The 25,495-nt window shown below is 42.0% G+C and overlaps 1 protein-coding gene across 11 annotated transcripts in view; it reads right to left on the bottom strand.

The window, feature by feature from the left end:
- LOC5500775 overlaps positions 1–25,495 on the bottom strand; it is a 33,521-nt gene that overhangs the window by 1,845 nt on the left and 6,181 nt on the right. For 2 of the 11 annotated variants that reach the window (XM_048721794.1, XM_048721796.1), the window contains exons 11-36: positions 23,954–25,459; positions 22,425–22,973; positions 22,306–22,338; positions 21,948–22,190; positions 21,061–21,366; positions 20,735–20,974; positions 20,076–20,239; positions 19,124–19,286; positions 18,763–18,807; positions 17,830–18,134; positions 17,073–17,310; positions 16,810–16,857; positions 13,994–14,530; positions 13,827–13,886; positions 9,537–9,926; positions 8,668–8,907; positions 8,480–8,515; positions 7,997–8,029; positions 7,485–7,642; positions 6,684–7,227; positions 5,940–6,069; positions 5,175–5,378; positions 5,010–5,093; positions 2,323–3,761; positions 225–254; positions 67–87 (exon numbers count right to left, since the gene is read on the bottom strand). In XM_048721794.1, the coding sequence (XP_048577751.1) occupies positions 67–87; positions 225–254; positions 2,323–3,761; positions 5,010–5,093; positions 5,175–5,378; positions 5,940–6,069; positions 6,684–7,227; positions 7,485–7,642; positions 7,997–8,029; positions 8,480–8,515; positions 8,668–8,907; positions 9,537–9,926; positions 13,827–13,886; positions 13,994–14,530; positions 16,810–16,857; positions 17,073–17,310; positions 17,830–18,134; positions 18,763–18,807; positions 19,124–19,286; positions 20,076–20,239; positions 20,735–20,974; positions 21,061–21,366; positions 21,948–22,190; positions 22,306–22,338; positions 22,425–22,973; positions 23,954–25,459 (7,746 nt within the window). Of the gene's footprint in view, positions 1–66; positions 88–224; positions 255–2,322; positions 3,762–5,009; positions 5,094–5,174; positions 5,379–5,939; positions 6,070–6,683; positions 7,228–7,484; positions 7,643–7,996; positions 8,030–8,479; positions 8,516–8,667; positions 8,908–9,536; positions 9,927–13,826; positions 13,887–13,993; positions 14,531–16,809; positions 16,858–17,072; positions 17,311–17,829; positions 18,135–18,762; positions 18,808–19,123; positions 19,287–20,075; positions 20,240–20,734; positions 20,975–21,060; positions 21,367–21,947; positions 22,191–22,305; positions 22,339–22,424; positions 22,974–23,953; positions 25,492–25,495 lie in introns of all 11 variants that reach the window. The other 9 variants (XM_048721800.1, XM_048721799.1, XM_048721798.1 and 6 more) reach the window with 9 other exon arrangements.

The following is a 25,495-nucleotide window of genomic DNA, read 5'->3' as shown; positions in this document are numbered from 1 at the left end:
TATATAGGGTTACATGATGGCGAGTTATAAGCTAGATGTAGTCTATTTATAGACAAGCAGTCTCACCTGATGGTGCGATTGTGGGAGCTAGAGAGAAAAAAATCGTAATTAGCTCCATGCGGATGCAGATACGTTTTTAAAGGAGTGTATGATTGCGTTACATACGGTGTGGTTTTTTTTAAAACCGATATAATACCAAGTGTGTGTTGTGTATTATGCGTTACCTTTGGTTGGCTTGGGACTTGGAGGAGTACCTAAAAGACAAACACACTACTTAACACATTGACCCCTGAACCGGCCTGTACCGGCTTTGGGAAGTACCCACAACCCAAAAAATTCATAAATTCAAAATAAACACAACAAGATGAAGATACTCAGGCATCAGTCTAAGGGATAAATGGTCTTGCAGATATGCATCCAACCAAGGTGTTGGCATCTACTCTTAAGCCAAATAATAGCACAGGTTCTTTGACAAATCTCAAATCGAACAAGGAGAGAAAAGCAGAATCACCCCTCTCAATAAAACGCTCAAAATACCACACAAGGGAGAGAGATCAGCAAACACAGCTCAAGACACAAATAGATACCTTTATTCTGATCCTCCAGGTACATTTCCTTGGCCTCAAAACACAATGCCCATTCCTTGAAGGATTGTACAACCACGAAAATATGTTTACGTATTGCAAAGCATTCTGGGAGATACAGGGGAAAATTCACGAGGGGAGGGCCAGTCAACACTCCTCTCCCCAAAGTCAGATGGTTTTTTATAAGTCTTTTCACCCCGAAGCCAAACGAATCAATTCCAGGTCATACAGACCCAGAATAGCAGTGTAAACAATTTTGCAATCAATTTGGTTTCAGAAAAGACACCATTTAGGAGAGCTGTGGTGATTCATTAGAAAATTATTTTCTCATCCGGGCAAAGCCAAACAAGAAAAAATCATCATGAATCCACCTTTGCTTGCAAATATCCATAAGCAAGGCACTCAATTGTGCCCCAAAAGACTTCATGATGTCCTGAGACACTCTCCTAATATGCTCATAGCTGTATTTTTTATGAAAAATACAAGCAACCATCAACTTGTGCTGGCTTCAGCACATCGACGAGGGATTAAAAGTGGGGACCGCAAAGCACTGTTGGAAAGCTTGGATACCGCTGACTAGGTGCAGCTGTGTTTGACTTTGACGGGCTGTATAAAACTCAGAATAGGGGGGAGGTATCTGTTTTCAGTCTGTTTTTTGTAAATTCAGCTCCAAAAAAGCCAGGAGTCAATGGGTTAATCACGTTACCCGACAAACACACTACTTAATCACGTGACCCGATTACACTACTTAATCACGTTACCCGACAAACACACTACTTAATCACGTGACCCGAACACACTACTTAATCACGTTACCCGAACACACTACTTAATCACGTGATCCGAACACACTACTTAATCACGTTACCCGAACACACTACTTAATCACGTGACCCGAACACACTACTTAATCACATTACCCGAACACACTACTTAATCACGTGACCCGAACACACTACTTAACCACGTTGCCCGACAAACACACTACTTAATCACGTTACCCGAACACACTACTTAATCACGTTACCCGAACACACTACTCAATCACGTCACCCGACAAACACACCACTTAATCACGTCACCCGACAAACACACTACTTTATCACGTCACCCGACAAACACACTACTTAATCACGTTACCCGACAAACACACTACTTAATAACGTCACCCGAACACACTACTTAATCACGTTACCCGAAAACACTACTTAATCACGTGACCCGACAAACACACTACTTAATCACGTTACCCGAACACACGACTTAATCACGTTACCCGAACACACTACTTAATCACGTTACCCGAACACACTATTTAATCACGTTACTTGACAAACACACTACTTAATCACGTTACCCGAACACACTACTTAATCATGTCACCCGACAAACACACTACTTAATCACGTCACCCGACAAACACACTTTTTAATCACGTCACCCGACAAACACACTACTTAATCACGTTACCCGACAAATACACTACTTAATCACGTGACCCGAACAATTACAGGGAACTACAGTGTAGAATGAGCAAAGGACTTTTATCATAAAAATATTACATTGATAAGCATCTCGTTTTGACGGGTTCGTACTGTAAGTTTCGATTGTTATCATTTTAATGTTATTTTCAAAGACTACTGAAGGTTAAAGATCAATAAAGCTATCAAAATATCCCACTCTTTGTTTAAAACACTCGGTTTTATGATTTTGCAATTTGATTTAAGCAAATGATTACCTTCGATGATCTTATCGACAAACTCGCAGACCGGTGCGCTCAAGGGTGTGGTCGTCTTCATGATAAGGGCGTGTCTACACGTGGGCGGGCTGCCAATCACACAGAGATCTGCTGTGCGAACTTCTGGACATACGCCTGTTGCTATGACACCGACTCCTAACGCCCTCAGCTCACTCGCAGCACCGCTGACCTTATCTATTGACTCCCCGCACATCAGGTGGACGAGTCTCTTGGTCGCGTTTTGTCGTGAGCTTGACCCAAATATTCCGCTAGCGGTCGCGTCGAGTGCCTGCCCCGCGAACGAGGCGCCTCCCGGTTTCCTGGCTCTCTCAACTTCCGTATCCATGGACTCCAAATCGTTTAAGTCTCCCAAGTTAAACAACATCTTGGTAACGGTACCATATAGCGCCACCGCCACGTGTGTGCCTTCTTCCGACACGGGGAGCTGGTGATACGTCTGTTTCACGATTTCCAGCATTGTCTTGAAGTGAGTGTCGTTTATTGAATCCGAGCCATCTACAAGGAATACCAGCTCCAGCGGTCCAAGACCCGAAGTGTCGACTTCACATTCGACTTTGCTTGGAAGAGTAGGTGGCATGACCGGCATCTTGGGCTTAGTTGGTGCAGCAGTTGTCGCAGGTGTGGTCGGGGTCGTTGGCACAGTCGTAGGTGTCGATGTTGTAGTAGAAGTAGTTGTAGGCGTAGTGCATGTTTTGTTTACACACACTGGTAATGTAGGAGGCGGTTGAATGGTCGCATTTGCCTTTGTAGTACAGCTCATGTTTCTGCAAGGGGGTAATGTAGGAGGCGGTAGAATTTCCCCAGCTCCTTTAGATGACGGCTTTGTTGTATTGCTACCCTTGGGGGGTAGTGATGGGGGAGGAAGTAATGGTTTCTTTGTTGGACCGGTAGTAGTACAGCTACCATTTGAACAAGGTGGGAGGGTAGGTGGGGGGATGACAGTAGGGCCCCCTGAGGAGTTTGTGGTACTGTTTTCAGTGGGCAATGTCGGAGGCGGTAAAATTGTCGCTTGTGATGGCTTACTTGTGGTATCGTTCCCTACAGGCAGTGTCGGTGGCGGTAACACTGTCGCTTCTGATGGCTTACTTGTGGTACCGTTCCCTACAGGCAGCGTCGGTGGAGGTAACACCGTTGTTTCTGAAGGCTTACTCGTTGTGTTACTTCCAGGTGGCAAAGTAGGAGGCGGGAGGACGTCTGGTGTTGATCCCTCTTGAGTAGAATCGCTCGACGAAAGTGAAGGTAAATCGGCTGCCTCATTCGGAGTGGACACCTCGTGGCCAATAGATTTAGGTGTCATGGAATGATCAGACTTCTTTCCTTCCATTACAAGCGCAAGCCGCGAAGGTTGTTTTAAGGGGTTTATGGTCGTTTGTAGATTTCTAAGCCGCTTGGGATCCAGCAGAGGAGGCGCTACAAAGCTGTCAGTAGGATGTGGTTAGTGTAGTAATTGATGATCATGTTAGTATAGTAGTTGATAAACATGATTATGAGGACGACGGTGGTATGACGACATTGATGTGATGTACGATTTTGAGGACGACGGTGGTAAGGTGACATTGATGTGATGTACGATTATGAGGACGACGGTGGTAAAGATGACATTGATGTGATGTATGATTATGAGGACGACGGTGGTAAGATGACATTGATGTGATGTACAATTATGAGGACAACGGTGGTAAGATGACATTGATGTGATGTACGATTATGAGGACGACGGCGGTAAGATGACATTGATGTGATGTATGATTATGAGAACGGCGGTGGTAAGATGACATTGATGTGATGTACGATTATGAGGACGACGGTGGTAAAGATGACATTGATGTGATGTACGATTATGAGGACGACGGTGGTAAGATGACATTGATGTGATGTACAATTATGAGGACAACGGTGGTAAGATGACATTGATGTGATGTACGATTATGAGGACGACGGCGGTAAGATGACATTGATGTGATGTACGATTATGAGAACGACGGTGGTAAGATGACATTGATGTGATGTACGATTATGAGGACGACGGTGGTAAAGATGGCATTGATGTGATGTATGATTATGAGGACGACGGTGGTAAGATGACATTGATGTGATGTACGATTATGAGGACGACGGTGGTAAAGATGGCATTGATGTGATTTACGATTATGAGGACGACGGTGGTAAGATGACATTGATGTGATGTACGATTATGAGGACGACGGTGGTAAGGTGACATTGATGTGATGTACGATTATGAGGACGACGGTGGTAAAGATGACATTGATGTGATGTATGATTATGAGGACGACGGTGGTAAGATGACATTGATGTGATGTACGATTATGAGGACGACGGTGGTAAAGATGACATTGATGTGATGTACGATTATGAGGACGACGGTGGTAAGATGACATTGATGTGATGTACGATTATAAGGACGACGGTGGTAAAGATGACATTGATGTGATGTACGATTATAATATTCAAGGCGCGGGCCGGGGGCAGACCACGCCACATACTACACACATTTGCATAGAAATTATTTTGTTTTTGTTGATCTCATGTTAATTATGATGGCCTTGGCGTTGGTTATGATTTTGATTTTATGTCAGAAGTAAGATAACCGTGTATGTAATTAAAATAAGATTATGGCCGTTATGTAAATAAAGTCATACACTCACTTTCTTTTTAATGAGTCGATTTCTCCATCTAAAAGGCGTCGAAGGGTAGTCTGTTTGTGTGTTCTCCTTCTGCTTTTATTTAACCTGCAGAAACAAAATATAATACTATGAATGTTTTGCAAATAAGAAGGCAACAATCAATGGAGCAAAGATAGACAACATTACCTTCGCCTCCTTCGAGGTTTTGTACGACCACGAAGAATCGCTTCGATTCCTCGTCTTATCCTTGATTTCTCTCGTGCACCAAAGCGTGACTGTACGTGATCATTTCGTGACTGTACATAATCATTGGCTGGCTCTTCGTGATGAATCCGAGATCTTTTGAGCCATACGTCTCTCCTCTGGTTTTCATCGGCCGGTGGCGCAGGTCTATAAGTAAAGCAAGAAATTATGAACTTTTATGCACAAAAGAAATACTTGGTACAGATGGAACACACCCTTATTACATATCCATGACACACGCCACATGAGCGCTTCCCTTATTACATACCCATGACACACGCCACATGAGCGCTTTCCTTATTACATACCCATGACACACGCCACATGAGCGCTTCCCTTATTACATACCCATGACACACGCCACATGAGCGCTTTCCTTATTACATACCCATGACACAGGCCACATGAGCGCTTCCCTTATTACATACCCATGACACACGCCACATGAGCGCTTCCCTTATTACATACCCATGACACACGCCACATGAGCGCTTCCCTTATTACATACCCATGGCACACGCCACATGAGCGCTTCCCTTATTACATACCCATGACACACGCCACATGAGCGCTTCCCTTATTACATACCCATGACACACGCCACATGAGCGCTTCCCTTATTACATACCCATGACACAGGCCACATGAGCGCTTTCCTTATTACATACCCATGACACACGCCACATGAGCGCTTTCCTTATTACATACCCATGACACAGGCCACATGAGCGTTTACAGTACTCTGTTAAGTACGACACGTCAAACCCCGCCGCCCCTTGACAAGACCCTGCAGCAAGGTACGAACTGCATTCTGGGTCTATATCCATGCAACCCATCCCTGCGGGCGAAAACGAGACAATAAATCTTGGGCCACAGCCAAGAATGGATAAAACAAGGAGACAAAATATCTTGGGCCACAGCCAATAATGAATAAAACAAGGAGACAATAAATCTTGGGCCACAGCCAATAATGGATAAAACATAGAGACAATAAATCTTGGGCCACAGGCAAGGATGGATAAAACAAGGAGACAAAAAAATTTGGGCCACAGCCAAAAATGGATAAAACAAGGAGACAATAAATCTTGGGCCACAGGCAAGGATGAATAAAACAAGGAGACAATAAATCTTGAGCCATAGGCAAGGATGGATAAAACAAGGAGACAATAAATCTTGGGCCATAGGCATTGCCTGTGACCCAAGATTTATTGTCTCCTTGTTTTATCCATCCTTGCCTGTGGCCCAAGATTTATTGTCTCCTTGTTTTATTCATCCTTGCCTATGGCCCAAGATTTATTGTCTCTATGTTTTATCCATCCCTGGGTCTTTAATGGGAATGGATCTAACAAAGCGGAAAAGCGTTTTAATATTAGTATTCATAGGAAAACAACATAGCGTCTACTCTAATAAAATTTTTGAGTAGCTATACACCTGAAGAACAAACAAGTTTACCTGGGTGTTGGCTTATCGGATGGTGAGCTGGGCCTGGAATCGAGATCTGTGTTCCTATTGGCTCATAGACATGGTTGCTATGGTGACTATGTGATGGTACAAATACGGACTCCCCCGGCCTCAGCCTCTGTATATCAACCACGTGACCCTGCTCCAACCACTTGTCCCCGTGTGGGTGGGAGACGGGGTGCCGGAAATGAGGATTCGGTAAGAGAGGGTCCACCACTCGGTCGACTCCCGGTAAATAACTTGGAATAGAGTCAATATCGGGGTATTCCGTCACCCTATTGGTGTGCACTATGGGATGTCGGTGATATCCACTTGGATCCATTGATATTTCGGTGACTAATCTCGAGTCGGGAGGGTGTATCGTGTGATATCCACCTTCTTGCATGGGGCGATTTAATGAGCCGATGTCAGCTGGGCCATATCGTAGGATGTTATGCAGGAAATGGTTATGGACAGGAGGGCGTGGCATGTGAAAAGTGTTATCACCCGCCATAGGGTAGGGGCGCACAACCATCGGCGCTCTTATCGGTGGGTGCTACGAGAAAAATATTATTTATATGAAGATAAGCTCTTCAGCTTTTCATTTTGATTACAGAAGCCTTAACCAGCCAAGGACATTTTAAGGCATTTATATATAATTTTCATGAATATTTTTTTCAGTATTGCAGGTATACAGGTAGTTCCACCTTAAGATACTGCATTTTTTTTCCACCAAAGCTATCTATTAAAAAAATATGCATCCAATCGTATGACTATTTGAAGTTCTATTGGCTGGGATTTATGTGACTTTACCATAAAAGGGAAGCCTTCATGAGGCATGAAGGGGCGTCTTGGTGGTTGCCATGGTACCCTGTTGATTGGCGGGAAGTGCATGACCGGAACATGATGGATGTGGTGGACTGGGACGGGAAAAGGTACTTTGACAGCAACGATTTTCTGGCCAGGCTTCTCTGCGGATTTAGTTTGTATTGGGTTAGTTGTCAGATCGAGATTAGAACGAAGTAAGTTTGCATTGGGTTAATTATCAGGTCGAGATTGGAACGGATTAGTTTGCATTAGATCGAGCTTGGTATTCTATTAGAACTGCCAGTACTACCTGGTGCTCTGAAAACGCATGTTTCTTTCCTGGGAATCTGTGCTTTGAATGGCGTTATTTTAGCTACATATAGTCCTGGGGCTGTGCGACGTTTTAAACATTTATATCTACATTTACTTATACTACTACAGAGGCAAAAACTCCTAGAATCTGCAAAAGGAAACTTGAGACTTCATGTATACTCTAGAAGAAATATTCATTTACACACCTGTTGATGTCAATGTTGCGTTTGGAGTCGGGGCTGTAACAAGGCAAAGGCCAAATCAAACAGTATCTACATGTATAACCACCATGACGTCAAAATTACCAATTCACCCATTCTCCGCTTTATCCACCCATATCACATAAATGAATATTAGTTTTTTTTACTTATGAAAATATAATATTTGACAAAATGGAAAAAAAAAACTTTATCAAGAACGTTTATCGAAACAAGCTTTTGCAAAACCTTGTAGCTCAAAATTAATTGGTTCTACTAAATTTCATTGCGGGAAGACTCAAAATATGGCATAGGGATGGACTACTATTATTTGTTTTGTACAATCTCTTCAGCAAAAATCAGATTGTGCTTTAAAGAGTGGGCTGTTGATTGGGTTGAGCGCCGACCTGCACTCTATCCTGCACTCTATCATCCTGCACTCCGCCCTGCACTCCGTCCTGCACTCTATCCTTTACTCCGCCCCGTTCTCACCTGAGGTTGGGCTCTTGGCTTCTTTGGAAGGGACATCTATCAGCGGAGAGAAATTACAAACATTATTCTTTTGTGAATTGTTATCTTTGTTTCAATAAATAAAAACTGGATTGCGCGTAGGACTGAATTTGTCAAACAACTGGCAAGACAAAACTCAAAGACAACCTAAATCCTATCCCTCTTCTCACCTTTGATAATTTTCTCGGCGAACTCGCAGGCGGGAGCTGTGGGCGGGTAGAGTGTCTTCATCATCACCGCGTTCTGACATGTGGGAGGACTACCAATCACGCACAACTCCGGCTTACTGACATCTGCGCATGCGCCGGCAGAGATGACCTTCACGGACGCATCTTGGAGTTCCTTAGAGGGTCCTGTGACGTCATCAGCCGACTTACCGCACATGATATGGATAAGTCTCTTTGAGGAGCCTTTAGACAAACCACATGGGACAGAATATTAACGAAGGATAGAACATCAAGAGCATGGGTGAGAAATAAAGCACGTGAGGCCGCTAACATTAACCACGTGGGCTAGGACATCAGCCACTTGGGTCATGTGGGCAAGGATATCAGCCACTTGGGTCACGTGGGCTAGGACATCAGCCACTTGGGTCACGTGGGCTAGGACATCAGCCACTTGGGTCACGTGGGCTAGGACATCAGCCACTTGGGTCACGTGGGCAAGGACATCAGCCACTTGGGTCACGTGGGCAAGGACATCAGCCACTTGGGTCACGTGGGCAAGGACATCAGCCACTTGGGTCACGTGGGCTAAGACATTAACCGCGTGGGCTAGAACTCAACAACGTGGGCTGGAAATCAACAACGTGGGCTAGAACATTAACAGCTTGAGCCAGACACCAGCCACGTAGGTTAGGTCATTAACCACGTGGGATAGAACATTAACAGCTTGAGCCAGACACCAGCCACGTAGGTTAGGTCATTAACCACGTGGGATAGAACATTAACATCATGTGTCAATGCAAAGGAAGACACATTGTATATAAATATATAATGAAAAACCTCGAAGCTCTAATGATATATTGCTGCTTAATTACCTTCTCTTGAACTCGCGAGAAAGACAGAATCTCGCACCATTCTCAATCCCTGTCCGACTAAGGGGACTCCCCCAGGACGCTTGGCCTGCATTAGGGCCGTGTCCATTCCGGACAAATCATAATACTGATCAAGATTAAATACCACATTAGCAAACGCGCCATATATCACGATTGCAACATGGACGTCGGACCTGGAGACTGGGAACTGGTGATAAGCGATCTTGACGATTTCCAACAGAGAACGAAAGTGAGTCTCGTTGATTGCGTCACTTCCGTCTACGAGGAAAGCTATGTCTATTGGTCCTCGCGAGGACGTATCCACGTGACAAGTTGTACTTGTTGTAGCAGAGGGCTTTGTATGAGAGGGACTCGGTTCCACAGGTGGCGACACTATGAACATAAAACTTTGTTTGATTTATTATTGAATGAGGAATTTACACGAGGAAACCCAAAATAAAGTGCTATTAAAATTACTCTCCATTAGAATACCTTACTAGTACAGTAACTTATCATACCTCATACATACTGTAATCTATATTAGCATGCTAAATAACTACATCACTCCATTAGAATACTCTACTAGTAGAGTAACTTATCTTATCATACCTCATACATACTGTAATCTATATTAGCATGCTATATAACTACATCACTCCATTAGAATACCCTACTAGTAGAGTAACTTATCATACCTCATACATACTGTAATCTATATTAGCATGCTAAATAACTGCATCAATCCATTAGAATACCCTACTAGTAGAGTAACTTATCTTATCATACCTCATACATACTGTAATCTATATTAGCATGCTAAATAACTACATCACTCCATTAGAATACCCTACTAGTAGAGTAACTTATCTTATCATACCTCATACATACTGTAATCTATATTAGCATGCTAAATAACTACATCACTCCATTAGAATACCCTACTAGAAGAGTAACTTATCTTATCATACCTCATACATACTGTAATCTATATTAGCATGCTAAATAACTACATCACTCCATTAGAATACCCTACTAGTAGAGTAACTTATCTTATCATACCTCATACATACTGTAATCTATATTGGCATGCTATATAACTACATCACTCCATTAGAATACCCTACTAGTAGAGTAACTTATCATACCTCATACACACTGTAATCTATATTAGCATGCTAAATAACTACATCACTCCATTAGAATACCCTACTAGTAGAGTAACTTATCTTATCATACCTCATACATACTGTAATCTATATTAGCATGCTATATAACTACATCACTCCATTAGAATACCCTACTAGTAGAGTAACTTATCTTATCATACCTCATACATACTGTAATCTATATTAGCATGCTGAATAACTACATCACTCCATTAGAATACCCTACTAGTAGAGTAACTTATCATACCTCATACATACTGTAATCTATATTGGCATGCTATATAACTACATCACTCCATTAGAATACCCTACTAGTAGAGTAACTTATCATACCTCATACATACTGTAATCTATATTAGCATGCTATATAACTACATCACTCCATTAGAATACCCTACTAGTAGAGTAACCTATCATACCTCATACATACTGTAATCTATATTAGCATGCTATATAACTACATCACTCCATTAGAATACCCTACTAGTAGAGTAACTTATCTTATCATACCTCATACATACTGTAATCTATATTAGCATGCTAAATAACTACATCACTCCATTAGAATACCCTACTAGTAGAGTAACTTATCTTATCATACCTCATACATACTGTAATCTATATTAGCATGCTAAATAACTACATCACTCCATTAGAATACCCTACTAGTAGAGTAACTTATCTTATCATACCTCATACATACTGTAATCTATATTAGCATGCTATATAACTACATCACTCCATTAGAATACCCTACTAGTAGAGTAACCTATCATACCTCATACATACTGTAATCTATATTAGCATGCTATATAACTACATCACTCCATTAGAATACCCTACTAGTAGAGTAACTTATCATACCTCATACACACTGTAATCTATATTAGCATGCTATATAACTACATCACTCCATTAGAATACCCTACTAGTAGAGTAACTTATCTTATCATACCTCATACATACTGTAATCTATATTAGCATGCTGAATAACTACATCACTCCATTAGAATACCCTACTAGTAGAGTAACTTATCATACCTCATACATACTGTAATCTATATTGGCATGCTATATAACTACATCACTCCATTAGAATACCCTACTAGTAGAGTAACTTATCATACCTCATACATACTGTAATCTATATTAGCATGCTATATAACTACATCACTCCATTAGAATACCCTACTAGTAGAGTAACCTATCATACCTCATACATACTGTAATCTATATTAGCATGCTATATAACTACATCACTCCATTAGAATACCCTACTAGTAGAGTAACTTATCATACCTCATACACACTGTAATCTATATTAGCATGCTATATAACTACATCACTCCATTAGAATACCCTACTAGTAGAGTAACTTATCTTATCATACCTCATACATACTGTAATCTATATTAGCATGCTGAATAACTACATCACTCCATTAGAATACCCTACTAGTAGAGTAACCTATCATACCTCATACATACTGTAATCTATATTGGCATGCTATATAACTACATCACTCCATTAGAATACCCTACTAGTAGAGTAACTTATCATACCTCATACATACTGTAATCTATATTAGCATGCTATATAACTACATCACTCCATTAGAATACCCTACTAGTAGAGTAACTTATCTTATCATACCTCATACATACTGTAATCTATATTAGCATGCTAAATAACTACATCACTCCATTAGAATACCCTACTAGTAGAGTAACTTATCATACCTCATACATACTGTAATCTATATTAGCATGCTATATAACTACATCACTCCATTAGAATACCCTACTAGTAGAGTAACTTATCTTATCATACCTCATACATACTGTAATCTATATTGGCATGCTATATAACTACATCACTCCATTAGAATACCCTACTAGTAGAGTAACTTATCATACCTCATACATACTGTAATCTATATTAGCATGCTATATAACTACATCACTCCATTAGAATACCCTACTAGTAGAGTAACTTATCTTATCATACCTCATACATACTGTAATCTATATTGGCATGCTATATAACTACATCACTCCATTAGAATACCCTACTAGTAGAGTAACTTATCATACCTCATACATACTGTAATCTATATTAGCATGCTATATAACTACATCACTCCATTAGAATACCCTACTAGTAGAGTAACTTATCTTATCATACCTCATACATACTGTAATCTATATTAGCATGCTAAATAACTACATCACTCCATTAGAATACCCTACTAGTAGAGTAACTTATCATACCTCATACATACTGTAATCTATATTAGCATGCTATATAACTACATCACTCCATTAGAATACCCTACTAGTAGAGTAACTTATCTTATCATACCTCATACATACTGTAATCTATATTGGCATGCTATATAACTACATCACTCCATTAGAATACCCTACTAGTAGAGTAACTTATCATACCTCATACATACTGTAATCTATATTAGCATGCTATATAACTACATCACTCCATTAGAATACCCTACTAGTAGAGTAACTTATCTTATCATACCTCATACATACTGTAATCTATATTAGCATGCTAAATAACTACATCACTCCATTAGAATACCCTACTAGTAGAGTAACTTATCGTACCTCATACATACTGTAATCTATATTAGCATGCTATATAACTACATCACTCCATTAGAATACCCTACTAGTACAGTAACTTATCTTATCATACCTCATACATACTGTAATCTATATTAGCATGCTAAATAACTACATCACTCCATTAGAATACCCTACTAGTAGAGTAACTTATCATACCTCATACATACTGTAATCTATATTAGCATGCTATATAACTACATCACTCCATTAGAATACCCTACTAGTACAGTAACTTATCTTATCATACCTCATACATACTGTAATCTATATTAGCATGCTAAATAACTACATCACTCCATTAGAATACCCTACTAGTAGAGTAACTTATCTTATCATACCTCATACATACTGTAATCTATATTAGCATGCTATATAACTACATCACTCCATTAGAATACCCTACTAGTAGAGTATCTTATCATACCTCATACATACTGTAATCAGCATGCTATATAACTACATTATCGTAGCAGTTAACTCACTGTAGGGAGCTTTGCATTCCGCCTTTGGTGGGCACACGAGACCATTTCCAATCTCAAAAACTGTAACCATAAACACAAATCAAAGTTAATGAAATCATAAATGCATGCATGAGAAGGGAAAGAGTTTAATAAGAAGCTTATTTAGAAATGTAAAAATACAGACTCACTTCCATGCAATCCTCTAAGGATTGGCACATGCCCTTCACTTGTGAATGGAAAACTCGGATCACGGATCACGAACTCGGAAGAGGGGGCGCTTGCCTGTGATCCAAGTAAAGAGAAATCTGCGGCTTTCCCAAGTGCTAGACCAACCACCACCACGCCTGCATCGCGCAACGAACGCGCGGGTCCTATTACGTCATCGTCGGATTTTCCGCCACTGATTACAACTAATACATGCGGGATTCCAGCTCGTCCTTGGGTCAGGAATAACTCTCTCGCTTTGCTTAAACCTCTTCCGATTGGACAGCTTGTGTCAGCTGACGTGTAGCTATCTAAGGCTGAGCCCAGATCTAGTGATTGGGTGTTGAAGTCCTTTACTACCTTCACCTCCCCTGAGAAAAGAAGCGCCGCGATACGTGTCTCCCCCTGGACTGTAGGGAGGGCCTGGGATACAGCTTTGACGATTGATGTAACCTTATGGAAGGAGGGAGCGGGGATGTTGCTGCATGCGTCCACGAGAAAGGCTAGGTCGAGCTGAGTCACTGAAAGATTTAATAGAAACACAATATCGAACTGTGCAAATGAGATATTTAAGAGGAACGCTAGATGGAGCTCGGCTAATGAGAAATTTAAGAGGAACGCTAGATGGAGCTCGGCTAATGGGGTTATTTAAGAGGAACGCTGGGTCGAGCTCGGCTAATGAGATGTTTAAGAGGAACGCTGGGTCGGGCTCGGCTAATGAGATATTTAAGAGGAACGCTGGGTCGAGCTCGGCTAATGAGATATTTAAGAGGAACGCTTGATGGAGCTCGGCTAATGAGATATTTAAGAGGAACGTTGGATCGAGCCCCGCTAAAGAGAAATTTAAGAGGAACGCTGGGTCGAGCTCGGCTAATGAGATATTTAAAAGGAACGCTGGGTCGAGCTCGGCTAATGAGATATTTAAGAGGAACGCTAGATGGAGCTCGGCTAATGAGATATTTAAGAGGAACGCTGGGTCGAGCTCGGCTAATGAGATAGAGGAACGCTGGGTCGCGTACGGCTAATGAGATATTTAAGAGGAACGCAAGGTCGAGCTCGGCTAATGAGATATTTAAGAGGAACGCCAGGTCGAGCTGGGCAAATGAGATATTTAAGAGGAACGCTGGGTCGAGTTCGGCTAATGAGATATTTAAAAGGAACGCTAGATAGAGCTCGGCTAACGAGATATTTAAGAGGAACCCTGGGTCGAGCTCGGCGAATGAGATATTCAAGAGGAACGCTAGACAGAGTTCGGCTAATAAGATATTTAAGAGGAACGCTGGGTCGAGCTCGGCGAATGAGATATTCAAGAGGAACGCTAGATCGAGCTCGGCTAATGAGATATTCAAGAGGAACGCTAGATGCATCTCGGCTAATGAGATATTTAAGAGAAACGCTAGATGGAGCTCGACTAATGAGATATTTAAGAGGAACGCTGGGTCGAGCTCGGCTAATGAGATATTTAAGAGGAACGCCAGGTCGAGCTGGGCAAATGGGATATTTAAGAGGAACGCTGGGTCGAGTTCGGCTAATAAGATATTTAAAAGGAACGCTAGATAGAGCTCGGCTAATGAGATATTTAAGAGGAACGCTGGGTTGAGCTCGGCGAATGAGATATTCAAGAGGAACGCTAGATGCATCTCGGCTAATGAGATATTTAAGAAGAACGCTGGGTAAAGCTCGGCTAATGATATATTTAAGAGGAACGCTAGGTCGAGCTCGGCTAATGAGATATTTAAGAGGAACGCTAGGTCGAGCTGGGAAAATGAGATATTTAAGAGGAACGCTGGGTCGAGCTCGGCTAATGAGATATTCAAGAGGAACGCTGGGTCGAGCTGGGAAAATGAGATATTTAAGAGGAACGCTAGATGCATCTCGGCTAATGAGATATTCAAGAGGAACGCTAGATGCATCTCGGCTAATGAGATATTTAAGAGGAACGCTGAGTCGAGCTCGGCTAATGAGATATTTAAGAGGAACGCTAGGTCGAGCTCGGCTAATGAGATATTTAAGAGGAACGCTAGATCGAGCTGGGAAAATGAGATATTTAAGAGGAACGCTGGGTCGAGCTCGGCTAATGAGATATTTAAGAGGAACGCTAGATCGAGCTCGGCTAATGAGATATTTAAGAGGAACGCTAGATCAAGCTGGGAAAATGAGATATTTAAGAGGAACGCTGGGTCGAGCTCGGCTAATGAGATATTTAAGAGGAACGCTAGATCGAGCTCGGCTAATGAGAGATTTAAGAGGAACGCTAGATAGAGTTCGGCTAATGAGATATTTAAGAGGAACGCTGGGTCGAGCTCGGCTAATGAGATTTTTAAGAGGAACGCTAGATAGAATTCGGCTAATGAGATATTTAAGAGGAACGCTAGATGGAGCTCGGCTAATGAGATTTTTAAGAGGAACGCTGGGTCGAGCTCGGTTAATGAGATATTTAAGAGGAACGCTGGGTCGAGCTCGGCTAATGAGATATTTAAGAGGAACGCTGGGTAGAGCTCGGCTAATGAGATATTTAAGAGGAACGCTAGATGGAGCTCGGCTAATGAGATATTTAAGAGGAACGCTAAATGGAGCTCGGCTAATGAGATATTTAAGAAGAACGCCAGATAGAGTTCGGCTAATGAGATATTTTAAAGGAACGCTGGGTCGAGCTCGGCTAATGAGATATTTAAGAGAAGCGCTAGGTCGAGTTGGGTCATTTAAAGATGAAAATAAATCCGCTTAGGTTTTGTGCACTGTCTGCAGTAAAGATAAGAGATTAAGTAACATTTTGACTTTCACATGATCTGCCGTATACCTCCTCGTGACGAGCACTGCTTGTTCCACGCAAAAACTACTGATGTCACTGCGACAAGAAAACAAGCAAAGAAAAACAATTAGGCTAGCTACAAATATGTAGATCTTGCACAATTATACCAAAATAAAGACATCATGGGTAATATAAAGGGTTTCTTACCTTTCTGTTCTTATGACAACAATATATTATGCGTAATAAAAAGGTTGCTTGCCTTTCTGTACTTATTACAATAAGGCAAAATGGGTAATAAAAAGGTTGCTCACCTTTCTGAACTTTTTCAGCCAGCATTGCACCCGCCACGTTATCATCCGGGAATGCTTGACTCACTATTTGGTAACCAGTCCTCGGAGAGTTTGTCAGCTTGTCCAGATCTGTGTGACTAAACCTCGACGTCAAACCGAGGCTGAACATCAAGACGCATGCGCTGCGTAAGTTACGTGCGGGCTCATCAATGCCGTCGTTTGGTGTTCCGGTCAGGATTGTTATTAGTACTTGGACAGCCTGGATTAAAACAAACATAGCAGTGCTCTAGCAAATAGGCTAAAAAGGACACAGGGAGGCAATATTGGCAATGAATCTAATCAAACAAAAATAGACAAAATGGATCAGGGGGTCTGAACGGTAAGAGAAACAGGTAATCAAGCGTGTAGAGACTGAAGATCGGTACAGGTTGTCAGGTCTTCACATGTGCACATCAACAAGCAAACAACGAATGGAGCAAAGAAAAGAAATCAATTGAGCAAACATGAAAACAATGTGGCAAATATGAAAACATTTGGGAAAAAAGGAAACAAAAACAAAATCGAGGTAAACAGAAGAAAGGGGCAAACATAAAAACAGGACAAATAATGGGGCAAACAGAAAAAAAAACACTGAGAGCCTATAGAAAAGAAATGCAAGCAGGGAAAATGGTATACAAATGATCATAACTAAGTGACAGAATGATGATAGTGCAAACAGTAGAAAAATGATGCAAACAGTAGAAAAATAAGGATGATACAATTGACGACATCAGCTCACCTCTGGTCTTCGGCTCTTATCGAAAATCTTTGTCTTGACGTCACTCAGGGCACTGCCTGCGTTACTGAGACCACCCGGGTAGGGGGCGCTATCGACAGCATTGTCCATCTCGCCCACAGTATAATAAGTCTTGGGGTCAAACACGATGTTCGTATCATCTCCATATATGGCTACGCCCACGTGAGTGCCGTCACGTGACACAGGGAACCCACGGTAGATGGTCTTGACAACCTCTTTGATTTGCTCGAAGTCCTGTGGTTTTGTGTTATCGCTGCCTTCTATCAGGATCACAAGGTCCATTAAAGCTAAAGGGAAAATCAGGGAATGTTTGTACAGATGCTATGTGGTTGGTCGCAGGTACTGTTTGTACAAAGATAGTCGTATCTTTATTGGTCATGCTATATAATTAGTCGCAGGTACTGATTGTACAAAGATAGTCGTATCTGTAGTGGTCATGCTATGTGATTGGTCGCCAGAGTTTTTGTCTGTCGCCTTCTAAAAAGGTATCTACAGTCATTGCTTATATCTTCTTGGAATATTACTCACAGGGCTCCAGTTGATAGCAGAAGGCTTTAAGCCTCCCTGAATTGACTACCCTGGGACAATATGCTTAATTTAATTTAAAAGGTGTCTATGTCTATGTCTTTTATAAGAAATCGGACGCGTTCGATTTGCAAAAAGATAACACTTTTAAAATACAAATAGGCAAACATTTTCTTTTAGCCCACGAAACTCGTAATGACGATTAACGCTAAAACAATAACAATGCAAATGAATTAACTCCGAAGCATTAACTAAAAGAATTCTGGGGGTTAGAATATATACCCCTTTGAGGTGATAAGTAAATCAAACTATATAAACACCGGTAACCCATATAAAGTAAATCTATTATAAATATTAAAGATATGACATCCATTATAAATATAAAAATACCTGTGTTGTTGCCATTTGAAGACGATATTTGGAGGGAATCGGAATCTGAAAAATGAATACTTTTATAATATAATCAAAGTTTTTATTGACAAACGCACAAGGTTAACAGACGCTAATGATCTAAAAAGAATATGTTTAAGGATTTTGTACAAACAATAACAACAAACAATTTTATTATGATATAATAACATATAACAAAAGTATTTAAAGCTGTTCCGCAGAAAGCATGGCTTGTTGCGTAACAATGAAACTGCTGTCTTAAAAGAGGTTATTGAGTCGTATACAATAAATGATTTCTCACACGATGGGTTATAAAGAACTGCTTCTTTGAAGGTTAGAAGGTACAACAATATCAACTTACTATCTTCGACCTTAGCAATGCGCAGTTTGTCAATCAGTGTCCTTGCGCCTGGAGACAGTCTATCAAGATCCTCGTTTGTTACCGTGTGTTTGTCCGACGGAGTGCTGGCCATCTGGGACACCAGTGTCCGGTCCACTTGGCCACCCACTCCAAACACGAATACCTGAGGATGTAACTTATCATAACTGGTGGAGAACTCGAAAGAATGGCGCCTGAAAAGATCATGACTTTTCGTACACCTTTCGTATACATTCCGAGTGACCCTTCTTATTTATTCCCGATGACCCTTCGCATATATTCCGAGTGACCCTTCGTATTTATTCCGAGTGACCCTTCGTATTTATTCCGAGTGACCCTGAGAGTATATTCCGGATGACCTTCGTAGATATTTCGGAAAATTATTCGTATATCTTTCGGATGACCCTTCGTATAAATTCCGGGAAATCCTTCGTATATCTTCCGGAAGACCCTTCGTATATATTCCGGATGACCCTTTGTAAGTATTCAGGGTCCAACCCTTCGTATATCTTCCGGTTGACCTTTTGTATATATTTCGTAATATCCTTTGTATAAATCCCAGGTGACTCTTTGAATATATTTGGGAAGACCCTTCGTATACACCCCGGAAGACCATTCGTACAGATTGCGGGTGACCCTTCGTATACATTCCGACACAACTCTGTTTATATTCCGGAAAAATAAACTTGCTCGCGTTTTATTGCTGAGTTGGTAGAAATAAACCTAAAAAATCGCGGAGATTTAGGTTTTTCGGATACTTGGAGAATGCATTCCGAAGGCTCTACCTTGCTAAGGTGACAAGCACCTATTTTTCACAAAATATAACCTATTTTTGCCGTACTTCCGCGTTATCAATTCTTTGCGCAGTTCTTTCGGATGCTGACAAGTCAAACACCACGTTTAATAACTGATTATGTTTGTCGCTTTTTTTTACCTCCACTTTGCTGTCACGGAGCGTTTTAGCAATTCTGGTGACGTCATCGCTAGATCGCCCACCTACGATAATCACCAACACGCGTCGCACTGTCTGACGGGAAGACTTGTCGAACAAAAGATTCTTGCACGCATCGATAGCTTTCCCGACATTAGCTTGTTGACCTGTTGGCCAGATATGCTCGGTTAATTTAAGATTAAGATCAGTGCAATAAGATCGATCATGCATTTTCAGAAGCTTGAATTGTTGGACAGTTAACAGTATATACTATAATAAACATTAAACTTTAATGAAATAAAATACTGATCTTTCTTTGTAGTATATTTATTATATATATATATAGTATATATATTTTCTTAATAAGTCCACATATTTTTTGTAGGCGATTTTTATCGCCCGTCCAGCTCACCCGCGTCAAAAATGTGGCAAAGATAAAACTCCGGTTTTCTCTTGATTTCTCGCCGAACGAGGCTACTCTTCACACAGTTGGCCAAGACTAGTGAAGCTATTTGCCGTGTGTCGGTTGCAATTATAATTATTAATAAATAAATTATACCGTTAGAGCTTTTAAAGATAATGTATGTGTTTTTTACAAATAAGTACCAGTCCAAAAGCATTTATTTTATTTCTGAGTTCTCCTCATTAGCTGTACTCATTACCAGTCCCCGGGTAATCCACGCCGTCCACAGCTGCGTTCAGGGCAGTCTTCGTGAAGTACTTGTCAAAACCGAATATGATTTGTGGATTATTAGAAATGGTCCCCAGTCCCACGTTCACGTCCTCACGGCCAACCGGAAGTGCCTTGTAGATAAGCTTGATGACGTCAAGCAGGTACAGGAAGCTGGCCTTGGGAATGTTACGAGAGCCGTCAACAAGAAAGCCAAGGTCAACCTGGACGACTGAAAGGTCAAGGAAAAGACGTTTATTGTAAAGGATTTTAATCGGCCGAAATGGAGTACAGTAAAGGGTGGTAAGTTGGACAGACCTTGTTCTATCTTCGCCGCCACGTGTTCTCCTGTACTGTCACGTGGAGAAAGACTTGTGGTGATCACATGATCAGGTACATGGGGCGCAGCAATGACGTCCATGTCTGACTTGCTAGCCCCAGGCCCCACACCGACAACAAGCATAGTGATGTTCTCTCGCTTAGCATCCTGGGACGGTGAAGTGACGTCATCTCCTGACTTTTTGCTCGTTATCACGATGAGTATCTTGGGAGTCTGAGACCGAGTCTTACCCTTGAAGAGGTTTGTATTTGCAAAAGCGATGGCTTCACCAACTGTTCCAGGGCCTAACATGAATGGATTAACCGAAAACAATATTATCAACCGAGCAACATACGCAATACGAATCAACAATGACACCACTTTTCATATTTTTTTTCTGCTGTGTCACTGCGAGCAATTATTTCAACATATGTTGTCCCTCGTCTTATTGGTCTATGGGAGACTTGGGCGAGCATGCATGAATTTCTGCGGTAATAAAAAAAACGAGTTGTCTTCGGGTCTTTTTAAAAAATTGCTGTCACAAAAGAAAGAGAAACAACATTCCTTAAAAGTCTACCTGGAATTTCTCAATTCAGACACAAAAAAAACGCAAGAAAATTACTGAAGCGGACTTTTAAGGCAAAGATCTTCAAACAGCTCAAACAGCTCTTAAAACAAATATATTTAACGTGCAACTTTTATAACAACTAAATTTGATTTAAACCTTTCATTAAAGATAGATTTGATATTGGAATTTCTTGTTGACATAACTTCATGTCAATAGGGTTTCTTTCCTATTTTCTAATGATTGTATTTCCGCCTGTCAGTATAAACGTGCGGTACACCTCAACTGATATGCAATTTTTATAACAAATTTGATATGTACCTGAATTTGAACTTTGGGTTATAGTATCTATCGCCGAATACACTTCTTCTTTTGATGAGTAGTTATCGAGCGGAAATTGTACCGAAGGGCTATTAAAAACAACGACGCCAACCCGAGTCTTGTCCGAAGATATCACGAAAGCGCTGCAAGTTATTTTCATAAACCTCAGGACGCTGGCAAAAAGGTTCGCCGGGAAAGCGTCTTGCGTGATGTCCAATGCAAAGCCGAGTTCCATCTTCACCTCTGAAAAAAATGGCAATTGCACCGCATTCGTCTACATCAAAATGCATAAATGTACAAGAGAAACAGCGAGACTGTGGGTTGAATTGAACACTGGGTTGACCAAGTGACTACCTACCTGTAGGGGTTAAAGGAGCAGCTTTAGATAGCACTGTGGGCAAAAAAAAAAGTCACTTAATAAGTAAAGAAGTCAAGTGGGGAGTCACTTTATAATAATAAAAATGCGAGATAACAAACCTTTGTTGATATTCTCTACTGTAGGAGCCAGCTGCTTCATCAGCTCATTTGGGCTCGACACAAATAAATGCTCATTCTGTGGATCGCTAACAACTTCAGGCAACTGCCCAAAATCTGTATTGCTACCTAACGCAATCACAAACACCGTGACGCCCTGGTCACGCAATTCCCGTGATGGCGTGACAGCATCATCATCAGCATTACCAGCAAGCAACACGATCAGAATCTTGTGCGACCCAGGCCGCGCGCTACCACCGAACACCATTTTCTTGGAAAGGGCAATTCCGGCGCCGATGAGATTCTGAACACAGGGGTCTGGCTTCCGAGCAGAGTCTACTGCTGAGTCGAGGGCGGGCTTAGTGAAGTACTCGATCAGATTGAACATGACCTTAGAAGTGCAACCCGATAACGCGAGTCCCACATGGGTGGCAGACTCTGAGACGGGGAAGTTGTTATAAACCTTCTTCATAAAGTCTTTGGCCTTGGTGAAGGCGTCAGCAGTCAGGTCATTAGAGCCATCAATCACGAACACCAGGTCGAGATCGTCCTCTAGAAAGCGTATCAAAATGTTTGATAAATAGGGGACTTGCGCTAAGAGATCACTTGACTGTTTGAGTGGCAAACTAGCGCGCGCTTAGACTTTTAGCGGCAAAATACCAACAACCTTTTCAATACTTACGAAAATAAACCATAATTCTTTTTTCAGAAAGGGTTCAGTTTCATTTAAATATTTTATTTCTCCTTTGTTCTCTGGTGCGACAGGCGCAGTCATTTGTGATTTTTTTGTTTGATAATTTTGTTTTGAATTTGCCACCCAAAGAGGTCACGTGATCTGTTAGCGCAAGTTCCCTATCAATATACACTAGCAATGCATTTGTACCCCATACTTATGGTCCAATTAAGCAGCCTGAAAGCAGTACTGTACTTACGCCGGTTTTTATCACTTAAAACACTCATCAATATTCAATAGCCGTGTTGATCAATCGGATATCATTTTTTCGACACGTGGGAGGGGTTTTATATCTAGCAATACATTCGACAAATCTAAAGCGTGTGGTAGGAGTTAAATTGTCACTAGGTAAATACTGGGTTATGTTATTGGTATTGGGGAGGAAATAACAGACTAACGAACACGAGAAACATTTGCCATACAAAAGGCTAGAGACTCCATCTCCATATATAACGACGTTTTTATCCAAGCTCTTTTTTCAACTTTTGAAAAAAAATCAACCACTCGTTGTACTAACTAGTTTTAGCCCATATTTATAAGCGCAAATGTAATGGTTTTTGTAGCTACTCTGCATATGCGAGCAGAATATATTCACGCCTATCGGCAGTTTATGTTAGTATTTAATATCAATCAAACAGCTCTACAGCAGTACTTTATACTCACGCCTGTCGGCAGTTTATATTAGTACTTAATATCAATCAAACAGCTCTACAGCAGTACTTTATACTCACGCCTGTCGGCAGTTTATATTAGTACTTAATATCAATCAAACAGCTCTACAGCAGTACTTTATACTCACGCCTGTCGGGAGGGAGGGGTTGTCCGGTAGTGGGGTCCGTCTCCCCGTTACTTGTGTTTCTCTCCACGCGCGGACGAGTAGAACTAGACGAGTAGCCAGGGCCCATACATCCGGGTTCGCCCAGGAAGCATTGCGGGGGTATACCCTCTAGAGCTGGCTTTCTCTTGCCATCAGGGAGAGTAGGAATGGCACTAGGCAAGGCTGGGTTACCGGGGATTCCACTTCCAGGACTACCTGGGATTCCACTTCCGGGACTTCCCGGGATTCCACTTCCTGGACTACCCGAGATTCCACTTCCGGGACTACCCGGGATTCCACTTCCGGGACTACCCGGGATTCCACTTCCGGGACTACCCGGGATTCCACTTCCGGGGCTACCCGGAATTCCACTTCCGGGACTACCCGGGATTCCACTTCCGGGACTACCCGGGATTCCACTTCCTGGACTCGGAAAACCAGGAAAATTTGAAATGCTGGTACCAGGAGGAACAAAACCTGGAAATCCTGGAAAAGTCGGCTGGTTTAAAGGGCTACCTGGATTTTGCCCACCGTAATTAGTCCCCGGAGGAAACAATAGTCCATACGAGCTATATGGATAGTTACCAAATTGTCCAATCTGACCAGAAATCAATGGGTGCCCAGGTACTTGACCTGGAAGACTGGATCCAGTCTGACCAGGAAGGTTGAAGCCCGATTGTCCTGGTTGTGGCAAGATACTTCCGGGGAACGCTGGATTTTGGGCGCCGTATTGCATGTAAGTTGGAAAGCCAAAGCTTGGTGGGAACCCTTGAGGGGTTGGATAGCCTATTTGATTACTTGAACCTGACTGAGTACCGGCTGGTGCCGGTCCCGCTTGACCTCCTGGCTGGTTTCCTGGTTGATTTCCCGGCTGGCTTCCTGGTTGATTTACGCCCGGTTGACCATTTGGTTGAATTCCTGGCTGACTCCCCGATTGAATTCCTTTTTGGTTTCCTATCTGACTCCCCGGTTGGCTTTCTGGTTGATTTCCCGGTTGACTTCCTGGTTGGTTTCCTGGTTGACTTCCCGGCTGACTTCCTGGCTGACTGCCTGGCTGACTGCCTGGCTGACTCCCTGGTCGATTTGCGCCTGCTTGACCATTTGGCTGGCTTCCTGGTTGACTTCCTGGCTGGCTTCCTGGTTGATTTGCGCCTGCTTGACCATTTGGCTGGCTTCCTGGTTGATTTCCCGGTTGACTTCCTGGCTGGCTTCCTGGTTGATTTCCCGGTTGACTTCCTGGCTGGCTTCCTGGTTGATTTGCGCCTGCTTGACCATTTGGCTGGTTTCCTGGTTGATTTCCCGGTTGACTTCCTGGCTGGCTTCCTGGTTGATTTGCGCCTGCTTGACCATTTGGCTGGCTTCCTGGTTGATTTCCCGGTTGACTTTCTGGCTGGCTTCCTGGTTGATTTGCGCCTGCTTGACCATTTGGCTGGCTTCCTGGTTGATTTCCCGGTTGACTTCCTGGCTGGCTTCCTGGTTGATTTGCGCCTGCTTGACCATTTGGCTGGCTTTCTGGTTGACTTC

This window comes from Nematostella vectensis, chromosome 14 (genome assembly GCF_932526225.1).
Source record: "Nematostella vectensis chromosome 14, jaNemVect1.1, whole genome shotgun sequence".
In the NCBI taxonomy this organism is placed as follows: Eukaryota; Metazoa; Cnidaria; class Anthozoa; order Actiniaria; family Edwardsiidae; genus Nematostella; species Nematostella vectensis.
Note: the sequence above shows the minus strand (reverse complement) of the source record. Positions and strands in the feature narration are given on the sequence as shown.